This window comes from Aulostomus chinensis, chromosome 22, assembly GCF_037954235.1.
Source record: "Aulostomus chinensis isolate RoL2024-O1b breed Wild chromosome 22, RoL_Achi_v1.0, whole genome shotgun sequence".
Classification (NCBI taxonomy): domain Eukaryota; kingdom Metazoa; phylum Chordata; class Actinopteri; order Syngnathiformes; family Aulostomidae; genus Aulostomus; species Aulostomus chinensis.
Window position 1 is genome coordinate 6,747,071 of NC_141341.1, and position 15,932 is coordinate 6,763,002.

The 15,932-nt window shown below is 41.7% G+C and overlaps 1 protein-coding gene and 1 long non-coding RNA gene across 2 annotated transcripts in view; one reads left to right on the forward strand and one right to left on the reverse strand.

Annotated features, from left to right (window-relative positions):
* Positions 1–1,350: 1,350 nt before the first annotated feature.
* Positions 1,351–15,932, forward strand: part of necab1 (N-terminal EF-hand calcium binding protein 1) — a 33,283-nt gene continuing 18,701 nt past the window's right edge. Inside the window, exons 1-5 of the mRNA XM_086193603.1 lie at positions 1,351–1,539; positions 5,506–5,530; positions 7,635–7,743; positions 14,534–14,559; positions 14,787–14,884. Of these exons, the coding sequence (XP_086049729.1) occupies positions 1,453–1,539; positions 5,506–5,530; positions 7,635–7,743; positions 14,534–14,559; positions 14,787–14,884 (345 nt within the window). The 5' untranslated portion in view covers positions 1,351–1,452. The remainder of the gene's footprint in view (positions 1,540–5,505; positions 5,531–7,634; positions 7,744–14,533; positions 14,560–14,786; positions 14,885–15,932) is intronic.
* LOC147240543 (uncharacterized) lies at positions 4,906–11,677 on the reverse strand. Its single transcript, XR_015111261.1, has 3 exons — positions 11,289–11,677; positions 9,345–9,417; positions 4,906–5,037 (listed from the first exon to the last, which is right to left on the reverse strand). It is a non-coding gene; the product is annotated as an uncharacterized LOC147240543 (long non-coding RNA).

The following is a 15,932-nucleotide window of genomic DNA, read 5'->3' on the forward strand; positions in this document are numbered from 1 at the left end:
AAAGAAGGAAAACACAGTAAAATTGCCCCTTAACGATTCCAGACATTTAAATAATGTCCATTCCCAAGTCAAATTATTTATTCATTGCAAAATCACAACAAAAGTTATCTTACGAAACTTGAACAATAATGCAATTCTAGAATAGAACCCTGTAAAATGGATTCAGTTTAAAGTGACTCAATGTTCCCCGGTGGGCAAGCACTCGATGACAGCGAAAAACTGAAGACAGAGAGAGAGAGAGAGAGAGAGAGAGAGAGAGAGAGAGAGAGAGAGAGAGAGAGAGAGAGAGAGAGAGAGAGAGAGAGAGGGAGGATGGGAGCTTGAGTTATCCAACCAGAAAAAATAATAGTTGCAACTACAATAATAGAAATGTGAGTAATAGTATCTATACTACCACACTTAATTCACTCAAGCATAATACCAATATTACAATACTCATGTTAATATCGTACTCATTCTGATGCTAATACAAACACAGTGATGCTAATACATTAGTGACACGAACACTGGTGCTAATCGTAACAGCAGTAAAAGCTGCGGTCCTTCCATGGAGTGTGTGGAATAAGCTCTTCATGATGCCCTTTTGATAACTAATATTCTTTCACCTCCATTCACTGAGCTGCCCTTGGGACCCCCCCCCCCCCCACCACCACCACCACCACCACCACCGAAGGCCTGCCTCGCACAATGAAAACCTGTAAATAAACGAAGCAAATCAATATCAACAAATGTGAGGCGGGAAAATGCTCTAAAACTACAGGATAAATGCAAATAATCTTTTTTTTTTCAGGTGTAGGAGGAAAGTTCTACACAGAGAGGATATTTTATCAGCTACTTCAAGACGCACTGATGTCTTTTATCCCTCAACAACAAGTTACAGCATCCATGCAAACATAAACACACCTCTGGTGCTGCTCATCTAGCGGGGTGGTGGCACACAATGATGCTTTCATGGTCAGCAGGTTTTTTCTCAGTGAACTGTCCGGGAATTTTATTATGCAGCGCCATATCAAAGTGCAGGAACGGTTTCATTTGCATCCGAGTGATATTTTAGTTGTCAGAGATGCGCTGCAGCAACCTGCTGCGGCGATGTGTCAATTCCGGTAGAATACAGACGAGAAAGGGGAGGTTACTTTCAAAATAAAACACAGGTACGCCTTAGCGTTTATTATACAGTTGTTGCAATCTATCAGAAAATAATTAAAGTAGCAATTCAGGTTCAAAATTCCGAAACAAAACAACAATCTAGTCTTTTTTTTTTTTTTTTTTAGTCGTAATGACACAGAAGACGCGGAGGTTCCATCAGATTGTGAAACCGGAAGTCGCGTGGTGTACTCTGGAGGACTTGGCGACGTTACCGAGTCACTCTCTTTGCCACCTGACACGGACCAGACAAGAGGTTCAAGCGTCCACATTCCTGTGCAGTTAACAAGTCGAGCAACATCTGTATTGATGGATTGTTCAGAGGAGGTGCAGCCTGTGTCCGAGGAGCCCAGCGCTCAGATGGAGCTCAAAAAGGGGATGTCGATTTTCATTGATGTAAGTAGAAAACATACTTTTATGTTTGTTAGTGCTCAAATAAACGCAACAATGCAGCAAATAATAAATTAGGAAATAATTTTATTACCCTCTTTTTTTTAAACAAATTTCATATGAAACACTATAAAACATTTTGTCTTTGGGTTTGAAGAAAATAAGATGGCATTTCACTTTCAGCTCTCCATCTGGAAGTTACACATCACCTGAATTAAAAAAAGAAAGAAAAAAGATCAGAGGTACAGAGAGTTCCTTGTCTGACAAGCCTAAACTTTTATTTTAATTAAGCAGGTTTGGATGTGTTTGATTTAATTGGCTAGCCTTTCAATTATATGTCAGAGCTTCCATGCAAACACCAAATTAATGAGGCGCCTTATTGCTTTGATCATAGTCAGTCAAAATAATTGTTTGCATTATTTCTAATCTAAAGAGAGAGTTTCCCGTTGATCTATCAATGCAGCTCGGTTTCATGAGATTAGAATTCTCAGAACTTGCACATTTAAACACAAATTTATCGGTGCCAGTGCTGCAACCTATGCTCAATAATCTGCGGATCATCTTCATGATTAATCGATGAACCCTTGAGGAAAAATTTGCAAAATTCTCAATGCAATTCCTCAGAGCCCAAAGGGAAATGTTCAGATTGCTTCTTTTGTTCACCCAACAACATAAATGACTGCAAATCCTTATGTTTTATAGTCTAGAACCAGCATGTTTGGAGTTCTTTCTCAAAAAATTGAATCAGTGACCAAAATAGTTGGTGATTAATACTCTTTCCCTCGACGAATCGATTAATTCTTGCAGCTTTCAGCGGTGTAGCTAATGATCTCTACCCAGTGCTTGTCTCTTGGGATGTTAAGTCCCTTGTCATGCTGCTCAGTAATAATATTCACACCATTTCATAAACCTGTTGCCTTCCCTCAGTGCCAGAGACAGCGTGTGCACACAAAAAGAAGAACCTCCACGTTGGGTGCCTGACTGATGTCGAGCAGGTGTTCAGACACTGAGTGCCTTCAACCATTGTTTGCTTTCACTGATGCTTCTACATCTCCTTTATTCGCTCCAACCCTCAATCTGACTCATTAGAACACTTGCTCATCCCATAATTTCCTCCTGGACTGTCTCGGCTGGATGGTAATGCTTCTTCATTTGTTTCACCCATGCTGATGTGACGTCGATTCCAACTTCATTAAAACAAGAAAAGGACAACAACTTCATTACTAGATGAAAAAATATCCTAAATTTTAATATCTAGGACACGAGGTAGCAAGAGATTTTTCAGGATGGTATTGGGGGAATCTCGCAGTGGCTCTGGAAACATTTCTAAACAGATAAAACAATACCTGGAAGCTGAAATGGGGTCATGTCGCTTAGTCGTCTTCTCTCCTTGTCAGTTATTGTTTCCTCGGCTCTCTTATTCTTCCTTACTACATTCACTTCTTCTCCTGTGTGAGTTTTTTTCTCCATTTCCTCCTTTGTCCTGGTCGGTAGCAGTTTTCCGCTACAGTTGGTCAAGAAGTCTCATCTCCCTTAGTTTTTTTCTACCGATGGGCCGGTCGAGCAGCATTGACCTGTCCCTGTTTTTGTATTGTAAAACCTTCTCCCCGCTCTCCCCTGCAGATCACCTCATGTCTCAAACCCAGAGCTGAGATATGAGGTGAGCTGACACTTCATCTCGGTCCAATTAAACATTGATGAAGTGACCAGTCGCATTAGCTCCCAAATCATAATTCAATAATCCCTCGGGTCACGAGAGGGAAATCTGCTCCATGTGCCTGGAGCTTTGTCCAATCTGAGTCTAAAAAGCGGAATGTTTACCTGCTGATCTTAGACTCGACCAAAAACAAATCTAAAGATGTTCCTATTTAGCCTGGCTTTCCCTTAAATCAACACATCTTGTACAACAAACATGTTTGTATGTTTGTGTGAGAATATAAAATCAGATGGGTGCATGTGGCTAAAAATGAATTATCATTATTGTGTCCATGGTACCTGTTTTTCTGATTAATTATTTGTGCAATGACACATCAGAAGAATGTTCTCTGAAAATTCATGTGATGTCATGAATTGTCTTATTTTGTCTGACCATACATCCATCATTGTAACCTCCAGAGGGTCAGGGGTGGGGGTGGGGTTGAAGCTAATTCCAACTGACATGGGGCAATAGGCACGGTATCGAGAAAGTCAGTACACATAGAGCGATTTATGGGCGATTTATAGACTCAAATTAACCAAGGTTTGAAACCAACAACATTCAAGTAGAGATACGTGAGAACTTGGAGCCACTAAAATGTTTTGGGGCAGCAAAAGAAGAGATGGATTAGGGTGAAGATTCTGTCATTTTGTCAGAATAAAGGACAGACCGACGAGCATGAGGGGAGGAAGGTATTCGGTTTGCAAAAGAGTGCTTCTCGGAATTGGAGTTATGGAAAATCTTCATCTTAAAAGAAACATATTCTGCACAATCCAAGTAATTTGGAGCAAACCAGCAGATTCTACCATTGATTTTCCAGTCTGTGCAGGATGGAATCATTGCATGCTACAGTTGTCTCTGTGACTCGTTAGACACCTGCTCATCTGCTCAGTGATTATGGGTCAAACACTTGAGACACGTATTAAAGCCGCGTACATTAAAAGAATCCTGTCTCTGGCGGGTAATATTACATTGAAGCTTCCTTCTTTGAAGAATGTCAGCATTTGTAAATGAATAGAATATTTGAAGTCCCACAGGTGAGCAGACTGCAGAACTCTTTCTCCCACATTCAGTCAGGACTGTTACTGGGTTCAAAATAGTCTCAGAGTTTTGCTTTCTGATGACAGAGTGGATGCAATTTCCGACTCGATCAATTCAGTATCTCTCTTTTTGTCGTAGTCAGATTCAGTTTAAGGAAGTGCACATGAGCCCATGCACGCGCGAAGCCATCTCGATGGGAATCCCTGCTGTGACAAGGAGATGAGGCCTCCCTCATCCACATTGGACATGTCCAAGACTGGAACCTTGTTAGAAAGATGTCTTTATCCTTAATCCTTAATTACGACCTGGGATCCTTTGGTGGAGAGCATGTGCTTCCCTCCGTGCTCTCCCAGCGCCCGCTAATTAAGATGGAAGACACTGCCCCACCCGCTGTTTCCTGTTTAAATCTTGCACAGAGCCAATAGTGTGTGAATTGTCTTTTGTGTGAATTGTCTGTGCTACTCTACATGTCGTTTCATTGCTCCTCAAATGGAGGAGGAGTGCGGCTTTTTTGAATCAGTCATTTCTCTGCTCTTGTCTGCTGTCATAAGTCATCAAAAACCTTTAGAGCACCAGAATCTTGAGATAGTTGCACAGGTGGAGAGCAAAAAAACACATCTGCACACTCCTTTCACGTGTGAATGATATATATTTAGTTAGAATGAATACAACATTTTGTCCTGACTTCCAGCACTTGCATGGGCGATTCCTGGGCTGAAGCAGGGTTACATGCACAGGAATCCATCAGATAGATGGGCTAAGGGGAGCTGGAGATAAAAGGGAAAAGATTCTATGATTTGTAAAACTGAAATATCAATGTACCCACACAGGTCTAGATAAAAAGCTGAGAAAAAGATACAAAAATATCCCCAATAATTAGGCCCCAGAGTCATGGGACTAAATACTTAGGTAATATTTAAAATAACAGAAACCAAATCAAAATTAAACGCAGTCATAATTAGTAAAGTGACGATGTTCAAACATATCTGAAGCTTATTTGGATTCTTAACAAGATTAAAGAGGAGAAAGTGGGCAATGCAGCTATTTTGAGGTTGGCGAGAGATCCCTTGAAAGCTGATGTGGTCATTGCCACTCTGCCTTTCATCTCCTCTGGACTGTGGGACAGCACTATCAATAATTTAATGATGCTCTGCTTTTGAGAGTGTGATCGATGAGCCACACACATTTTAACTTTGATGATTTTAACCTCCCTCTCTTTTACCTTCTCATTCCAGATTTTGCGGAGGGCAGATAAAAACGGTAAATATGAGATCTTTTGGACTTAACACCTTCCTCTGTCTTTGGTGTCACTTCAACCCTCAGGTCTGTGTGTTTGAAAACAGATGCGTTTCCTCAATGAAATTCTGATCATGACTCGTTGCTGATATTCCTTCAGTTTCCATGGAAACGAGAAACTGACCATACCCAGTGCGGTCCAGTGTCAGAGCAATAATGAAAAAGAAAAACCCTCAAAGATTTTGAACCAGTTAGACACTTCAATTATGCCAGGTGACACTTGGAGGCTCAGAGGTGTGTGATTGGTGGTCCAGGTCCAGTTGAGCAATTGATTCATTTCCAGTATTTGTGAAGTGTAGTGAGAGAGCTTCTACAAACCATTTCACCCCAAACAATTTAATTCAAAGCATAAAAAGGAAGAAAAAAAAAAGACTTGTTCTTCCTTTGACTTTTCTTGCAATAAAATGTACAATAAACCATGAGAACCAGTTATAAAAATGTTCTGCTCTAACTTAGTGAAATCTAATTAACGCACAATACTCCACAAAGCTGTATAAAATCCACAGCGAGATACTCTCATGCTTGTTTTTCTCGTAAATCTACACAAGGCAATTAAAAAGCGCTACAGACACGACATTTTAATCTATTTTGTTGGACCAGGTAGGTGTTTTATAGGGGCCCAAGAATGATGCTTCGAAGAACTCTGCATGCCATTTCAGTCTGATCGCATGTGTAATTACCTATAAACACAAGGTGAGATTCACACCAATTTCGTTCTGTGCCAGGAACACAGTTTTCCAGTCTACCTCGTAATATATCGTGGCAAAATGCATTGATCGCAGCACTGAGACCTGGTGACTGAATTTTACCACTGGACATATTTATGTGGAAGTCGATGAAATCTTAAAAAGAGCAGTCTCAGTTGTGTGGTTTGGTTGAAAATAATTACAGTAAAACATCAAAACTGCCGGGACTAAAACAGCCTCTTCAGTGATTTAACCTCAACATGTTAAAAAAGAAAAAAAGGGTGAAAGTGCTAAATTGCCAATTTTCTTTCATGGAAGCAAAATAGCGTAAATCATTTCATCTGGTTTTACACAATAAGAACACACACAGATTATACATAGATGATGTTTTTATCCTCATTACATGAGAAACATATTCAATGTATTCAGGAATCAGGTTTCGTGACATTTCAATAGACTCTAAAAGTGTTTTCTGCAGCTAGAGTATGATATTTTTTTAAGTAATTCCAATACTGTCCAAAAATAACTAATCTGAATTAATTATAGTGTGACATTCTTAGTTATTTCTTAAGAAGACACATATGAGGTCCTGTCAGGCAGCATGATAAGAAGTCATCCCACGTGTTTGTTGTGTAAACAGCAGCTCTGACATGTCACGTCTGTTCCAGGATGATCTGAGCTCATCCTCAGTGAGTCACAGTGATTGATGTGTGTGTGTGTGTGTGTGTGTGTGTGTGTGTGCGCGTGCGCGCATATGTGTTTGTCTTTGTACATCCTCCAAAAGCGGCTCTTGCTCACCACATCTCTCTCGTGACATGACATTCATACTGAGCATCACCTCCAGAGCAGGTCAGCAGTAATAATTGAAACATCGGCCTCCTTGTGTTAACAAAAATTGTAAGAAACTGCTGGAGCCTGAGCTGGAAGGAAAACATGTTGCAGGTAGTTGTTGTTGTTTTTTTTTTCAATTTGCAGACGTTCATCCAGTTTGGAGCTCCATACTTTAAGATGGTGATTATTTCTCACTCGTGAATATTTCATACGACTCGGGTCTTTATTCATTATTTCAGAGCCTCAGAGCACAAATGGCCGATCGTTTGAGACAGGGATCAATACATCCAATAGAAAAAAAATGGTAATGTTCCTTTATGTGGACGCTGTAAATAAGGTAAAATAGCTTTTAATAGCAAAATACACTCTCTTTAATTCCTGCAGCTCATAGCACGTTTCTCATTCGATTTGATGTCTTACTCATCTGCAGATTTTTTTTGCTGTCTCAAACCACAAGTCCTGTTTGTCTAAAAGTGAATATTTGAGGAAATGTCCTCCTCGTCTTCTCCGAGCTGTCTTGACACTGCGATGCTTTCCTGCTGTTTTCCCAGATGATGGGAAGCTGTCCTTTGATGAGTTCAAAGCCTACTTCTCTGACGGAGTCCTGACAGCCGAGGAATTGAAGGAGCTCTTCCACACGATTGATACCCATAACACAGAGTGAGTCTGTTTAATGATTTTTAGCGTTTTATTACACGGGAGGAAGAGGAACTGAGGTTGCATGCAGGTAGAGGATGATCAGTTGGAAACATTTCATGCTAATTGGAACAGAAAGTGAGCAGCGTGCGAGTGGGAGGTGGGTTTTACAACCCCAGCAGGTGTGTAGAGTTCTGTGTGTTATTGAAATAATATTGATACGTTTAATTGGAAATCGAGCTGGATTCACTCAGTCAGCATGAAGCTTGATGAAACACAATCATTGCATTATCCCATTACTAAAGGCATGCACACACAAAAAAAACCCTGTAAGAGACAGAATTAAAATACTGATATGGGGACTCTGACTGCGCTTTATTTCTGAGGCATCAGTTTGTGAGCAGCGTGTTACTGTTGCAGCTGCTGCCAGTGGAGCTTGAATGATAGCGATTTCCAGTAATCTGGAAACATTTTTACACAATTTTGACATCAGTGACATAATCTGATGTCTCACCAGCACATTACGTTAACATACAAATCCTTTCTAATCAAATCAGAAGAGAAAAAAGGGAAAAAAGATATCTCCATCCATCTTTAACCACTTATTTAAAATGGGGTAGCGGGGTGGGGGTGGGGGGTGGGGGGTAGCAACTCCAGCATGGAACCCCTAACTTCCCTTCCCTAACATTGACCAGCTCAGACTGGGGGACCCGGGGGTGTTCCCAGGCCAGTGTGAAGAAGTAGTCCCTCCACCCAGTCCTGGGTCTCATTCTTTTGACCCTTATTTCACGACCATCGGGGTGAGTAAGAATGAAGACAGACCAACCGATCACAAGCTTTGCCCCCTCGATCACCTCTGTTTTCATAACGACGGTGCGATCGAGCGTCCCATCTCACTCTCCACAGTTCCCTAACTCACGAACAGGACGCTGAGATGCTTATACTCCTTCTCTTGGAGTAAAGATTTGTTCCCTATCTGAAGTGAACAACCCACCATTCTCCTACCATGGCCAGAGATTCAGAGGTACCGATCCTCATCCCAGCCATGAAGCAGCTGGGTAGGGTAGATATCTGATGAAGATCATAGTTATTAAAGTTCAGGTGACTCTAAAGCCTGACTAAATCATGTCAGCCTTCTTATCACCCAAACAAACGTGCACATCTGTCTTTGGTTTGTCCCCCGCTCTCACGACCCGACCCCCTACTCTTTCAATGGAGGTTAAAATTGTTTCCCCACACCAGGAAACTCCTGTCTGTCTTTCCAGGTCCTTCCTGTGAAAAGTTTGAATGCTCTCACAATGGTTTTTTTTTTTCATAGAATTTGAATGCGCTCTACCTTGACTCACCAGATGGTTTGTTACACGAAACCAACTGGGAGGTCCTCTCGAAATTCTTCGGAAAAGGGCAGGAACTTTTAACCACTGCCAAAACATGAGCATTTTACTTCTTGTTACAGCAAACGACACTCTCGCCAAATTGATAGAGACTGATATACAGAGGAAATTCCACACCTTCTCTTTGTTACTAAAACATTTTCTTCCTGAATTTGATCATGTAGGACAGGGCGCTTTGTAATCTGGGACACTTGTATTAGACTTAAAAAAAAAAAAAAAAATCCCACTAACTTTGATGGGTTTGCGCCTCCGGCTGTGTTCCATCCCTCAGGGAAGTCTGTTCTCCTCACTGTCCTCACAAACTCTGCAAAGACATTTTTTTTTTGGTCTTGTTGAGAGCTTAACGTCTTAGACATTAAAACAAAAGAAGGGATAGACACCGTCTTAAAGTGGCATTACGCAACCATTTCACCTTAAATAACAGCTTCAAAACTGGGACACTGACTTGTAATTAGGAGCACGGTGTCTTTTTCAGTCCTACACGGCACCCTGATGCCTGTTGCACACCTGAGCAAGAACAACCGCTCACAAGAGATGTGTAGGAAGGAAGCTAACAGGAGAAAATCAGTCACAGAGAGTGTGTGTGATTGTGTGTGTGTGTATTTGTCCAGATATTGAGAATAAAGGTTGTTTTTTTTTTTACATGTTTTACATGTTTCTGTTCCTCTGTATCCCAGGTTAGTTGTCCAAACAGTTTTTCTCATACTTCAGCTACAGTTACATGTTGTTACTTTTAAAAGAAAAAAAACAAAACAAAACAATACATGACCTGTTTTACCGTAGTTTAATGTACAACACCTGAGTTATGAGCATACCTTCTTCAATCCCTGGGTACATTCTAGTCATTAAAAGACTGGGGGGGGGGGGGGGGACACAATATCAATGTTTCTGTTGCTCTAATAAGGCAATTCCATTTGATAAAGCCTCAATAAGTTCCTGTTAAATCACAGGGCCGACTGGGATCAGCTGCTTTTCTGCACATGATGTTAACTCAGAGTGCTCATTGGACCACACGACGGGTTCAGCTTTGTTCCCCGAAGCAGCTGAATCCCGCCATCGTGGCAGGAAACAGGCCGGCAGATGTGAACTGATACAGAAGTGATCGAAAAACAGAAAAATTCCCTGATATTCTCTTAAGAAAAGAAAACAACAACAACAACAACAACAACAACAACGCTTGTTGACTTCTTATGCCACAGGTAAACATCCTCATGGAGGATTAGAAGGATGCTCTGTGGGGGACCACTCAGGGTTACTGTTGCTCTCCCGTACATTAGAAGTGGCTTGTATGATGATTTGCAAGTGTGAGTGTCATCTAATAACTTCAAAGTACCATTGAGGCAGGTGACAATTATGTCAGACATTCTTAGAGGACTTTTTGTCATCCCAAGTGTGAAGATTTATTACTTCCAACCAAAGAGGTACTCAGAGGTGTTTGTCGGCGGCAGGATTACTCGGAAATAAGGAAGCCCACTAAATAAGGAAGCAAATGGAAACTGCACGTTTGATGTTCTCCTCCTTGTGGGTCAACCAGTCCAGATCCATCTCGCATTTGGTCAGAACCACCTTTGGAACTCGTTGATGGGTAACAGTGAAGATCGAGAATTTTAGACAGTGTCACCAAAACTGTTGTCTCCGATTTTTTTTTTTCTCCAAACTTTACATTTTTGATGGGAGTCTAAAGTTAAGTTAAATTTAAGTCATAGCGCCACCTAGATGTTACCGGAAGGGAGCCTGATGTAACAAACATCAACAACATCAAAATCCCACTGTGCTGTCCTCATACATGTACATCAAGACAGAGCTAATATGTCGTCTTTCGACTTCCGTTAAAGGACAAATCACTTCCGGTAATCGTGATATCCCCCCCCCCCCCACTCTGTTTTCAGAAATACCTGAAAAACAACGCCACAACATTTATTTTAAAATGGGGACATAAAACAGCTGACATGAGACGATCGGGCGGCACCTTATTGTGTCGTCATAATCAGCTTCGACCTGGGATGACATCATGCGGAAGTGGCCAGCTGTGGCGGGGACGTCTTTTACTACTACCTCATTTCATTAGGAGTTGATCGTCGGGCGATGAAAAATATAGAAGTACTAAAGCCTGCCAGTATTTACATCGCGGAGAGCTTGGTCGACAAGGAGAGTTTGCTTTTCGAGGGCCCTCACCTGAGTCCTAGCCTGTCAACCAGCGCTAACCAGTTGGCGTGGGTGTTGCTTGGCAACCAGGGATCCATTGAGGCTCATCTTCTAGAGGTGGGTGCAGGTAGCATGGGGCTCCACAATGTTCCAGCCTCTCCACTTAATGCTCTTAACATTATTGGTTCTCCTGCTCCGTCCTCTTTACTCCAAACGGAACATAGCCAGCCGCTTAGCTAGGGAATCCCGAGGCGTTCCCAGGCCGGGAGATGTAGTCCCCCCACCTTGTCTGGCCCGAGGCCCCCCTCCAGCTGGGCATGCCTGGGACACCTCCTTACGGAAGCGTTTAGCTGGCATCCTGACCTCGGTACCTCGGTACTTCCGTTCTAAAATGGAAGTTAGATGACAAAATAAGGCGATATGGCAGCTCCCGAGTTCCGGCAAAAACGAGACTAATAGTAAGTGTTTGTTCTCTAGTGCCACCTGATGGATCCAGGATTTTGATGCAATGGCCAATGCATCAGTCTTTTCATGCAAAAGCCAAATATTAAAAGGTGTCACCTCCTTCCAGCTCTATGGGATCACCACTGATTTAGTGAGTTGTTTAATGAAGATCTGGCATCTTCCTTCACTGGTATAAATCAACTATGTTTTTTCAACCACAGTTGGACACATTCTTAGTCAAAGCAGATGAAGCTGCACAACTTACATAAATGGAGCATTTCCATTTTCCAAGACAACTTTCTACCTGCTGCTGCTGTAAGTGCAAGATTATGAAAAATTCACAGCAACGCTATTATGACAATACTGCAATTTCATTCGGTATTCTTCACAGCTGGAGTTGAAAATGGATTTAAAAGTAATTGCACTCCATAAAAAAGTCAAACTAAAACTGTCATATACTCACACTATCATGTAAAATCGATCATTCAATCGCCACCTTTCATTAAACTTAAATTAATTGGCTGTCTGCAGTAATCAATAAAATGAAATAAACAACTTTGTCAGTTTTCTGGCACCAAGACAGGTGGATTTTAGACAAATGCAACAGAAATGGATTCATAACAGCCCATCTTTAAGTTGCCTGCCTCAGAACTGTGCTTCTGCTGTGATTACTCGACACAAACTGGAGCCAAATCGATGCACATTTTAAAGAAGCATTTTGAAACCCATCGATTTTGTCTTTCTCTTGATTTTCTGACATTCACTCGGTGGGCAATTTCTCTCCTTGTGTGTCTTCTCTGCCCGTTCTGTCCTACTGTTTTTTTCAAGTTAAAATGTGATCTTTCTGGCATCATACTGAAACTGCCAATATTTTCTACGGTGCACCACCAGCCATATATAATGAAACAAATGTACCCCTCATCAGAGCGCTATAAAAACAATTCATGTTAATCTGAAAAGGTAGAGAAAGAGTTGTGACATTGTAAAATTATGTATTTTGATGTAAACTAACAAGACACAGTCTCACTCCTCATTTGTCCATTACAGAGCAAAAGTTGTCAGTGCTTCAAATATCCAACCACGTGGCTCCGTGTCGCCAGTTCTCAGTGTTGTGGTTTTGTTCGCCACTCAATTCACCATAGCAATCATGAAGTGCGTGATAAAGCAGGCGTGCAGCTTTAGATTCTGGGCCCCATGAAAACACATCGGAGTGGGCGCCTTCCATAGCCCCGCCTTTTTCTGTGCAGCAACTCCGGTTGCATTTAGTTGAAAACTTGTTGTGTCTCTGGTGTTAATCTTTTTCAGGTCCTGGGACTGTCCCCCCCAAAAAAGAGAAAAAGATTTAGGTTGCAGGTGCCATCTAGCAGGGCGGCATGGTGGTGCAGGGCATGGTGGTGCAGTGGTTAGCATTGTTGCCTCACAGCAAGAAGGTTCCAGGTTCGACTGGCGCACGGGATCTTTCTGTGTGGAGTCTGCTTGTTCTCCCTGTTCCTGCGTGGGTTCTCTCTGGTACTCCAGCTTCCTCCCACAGTCCAAAGACATCAAGAGGGGACGAGGCTGATTGATACTCTAAATTGACTGTAGGTGTGACTGTGAGTGTGAATGGTTGTCTGTCTCTATGTGTTGGTCCTGAGATGGACTGGTGACCTGTCCAGGGTGAATCCCACCTCTCGCCTGAAGGCTGCTGGGATAGGCTCCAGCCCCCCCCCCCCCCCACAACCCTTAACTGGATAAGCAGTGGAGGATGGATGGATGAATGGATGAATGGATGGTGCCATCTAGCAGCTTCAGTTAATTGTTTTCTTAATTGGCAAGTCATAACTCTGTTTTGAAACCTGGATGGTCCCTTATCTTCAAAAGAAGTTCTTATTTGAACACAAACCGTAACGAATGGGTCGGAGTAAACAACCTATTGTACATAGCTGTAAAGTTTTGATGATGCCTGTCAGTGGTAGCTCCACCGCTTACCCCCCCCCCCCCCCATGTTCCCTCACACTGCCTCTGCAATAAACCAACATGAACCCATAAAGCCCGCTTCTCTGCCCTCATGAGGCAAACACAGAGGGATTCTGATGGCGAAGTGATTTGGAAGGCTCAGATCACATCCTATATTGATTACAGAATGAGTCATCGAGCTGCACGAGCTGCTCTGGTTGAAAACGACACCATACTTAGACACATTACTGCATGAAATCTGTGTATGTTGACAGTCTAATTGTGGATGAAGGTTTTGGACCTGCAATTAAAACGTGATGACAATTGCAATGTGCAAATTAAATTTGATGGATCGTATTTTTAGGCTGTGACTGTAATGTCCCGTCAAGCAACTCATGCAAGAGCTTTTTAGTCCCTTAATCGGTTAAACGTGTAGCCTCAGGTTTACCTTTTCTTCTCTCATCAGACTTCTAAGTGCTTTCTCCTGTTTGGATCAATCGATCGCCGCGGTACTTTCCCCTCGTGAACATCAGCTTTTGTGGAAGACAGTTCAAACCAGTGTGATCGTTCATGGAGGAAACGCTGCTAACTTTTTTTCTATTAAAGCTGGCAGGTTAGGGGGTATGTTATGTTATGTTATGTTAACTTTCCTGGAAAGTTTCCCAGATCCAACTCAAATTAGGACCCTCTTCACCTCTTTTTTCCACTCCTCTGTCAGTTTTTATCTCCTTCATGCAATGACATGCATGGCCACTCACCACAGACAAAATGGCCTCTCTAAACTGTCATTCGTACCTGGTAGGAACTGAATTCATCCCAATCTTCTCCAGCACTCTGATTAAAATGCTCTGGTTAATTTTGCTCAATTTCACGCTTCTCCCTTTCTTATTTTGCAGTAATGTGGACACTGACGAACTCTGTGGTGAGTTGAGTATTCACATATATTTTACTATTTTAAATCACCTAATATCTGCAATCATTCTAGCACAAGTAGAGAACCAGGACAGTCGCATGCTCTATGACCAAACCGCTAGAGGCCATGTCACGGAGGAGTCACACCAATGCTGTTTCAACAAAACACCTACAGCCCTGTCACAACTGCTTAATTCACTCAACGTTTCTTCTTCTTGTGTCTCTCTTGTTGTGAAGAGTATTTCTCCCAGCACCTTGGAGAATATGAGAATGTTCTTGGCGCCTTAGAAGACCTGAATATGTCAATACTGAAGGCCATGGACAAAACAAAGAAGGTGAGACAGAAATTATAAATAGTAAACAGATAAATACATTAATAAACATGCAAATGTATCCAGTAAGTCACCCGGTTAGCGTATAGATCTCTCTCTCTCTTGCTCTCTCCCTCTCTCTCTTTCTATCTATCTATCTATCTATCTATCTATCTATCTATCTATCTATCTATCTATCTTTCTATCTATCTATCTATCTATCTATCTATCTATCTATCTATCTATCTATCTATCTATCTATCTATCTATCTATCTATCCATCCATCCATCCATCCATCTATCTATCTATCTATCTATAAATGTATAAATAGACGAGCAAACATAATAGGGTCTTCGTCTGAAGTACCTTCTGGCTCAGGCCCTAATAAATAAATAAATATCTGTACCAGCCTTACCAAAATGTCTGCATATGTACGCATACATTTGTTTTTAGCAAAGCAGCATCATGGCTCAGCATATTCTCATGAAATATTCATATGATACAAGTCATATGAAGTTTACAATTTTTCATGCATAATCCATCAAATGTCCAGCAACTTGAGCGATCAGTGCGCCTGCAGCCTGCACAAACCTCTGCTGTGAGAACCCAGAGCAGAGAAATGCAATATTTAATGAAAGACATGATAACAAGTAAGGTCTAGACTCAAAATCCACGTGTTGACCCTGGCTCACGGTTGTCTGTTCCTGCTGTATCACTTGTGTACATGATACTGAGCAAACATCCTGAGTCTGAGTAGACAAGACCACTATGATTAGAATTCTAAATTAATGTTTAGCCTCAGCGGTGAATGGGGATCTTGGCACCATTAAGGACGAGGGTATGAATCTGTCAATTTGACTGTTGTGTCAAGAATCAAGATGTTTCATTGTCACTGTGTTTGTACAAGTACAGTCATGTGAAATATGGAGGGGGGGGGCTATAAACCAATAAACTGTTGGGATAAATATATACATTTAGTAAAATAAAAAAGCTAACACACACGACAAAACAAACTAGCACTATGCACTTGCTTTTGCTGAGGCTTTCATCTCATTACACTTGGAGGAGTGT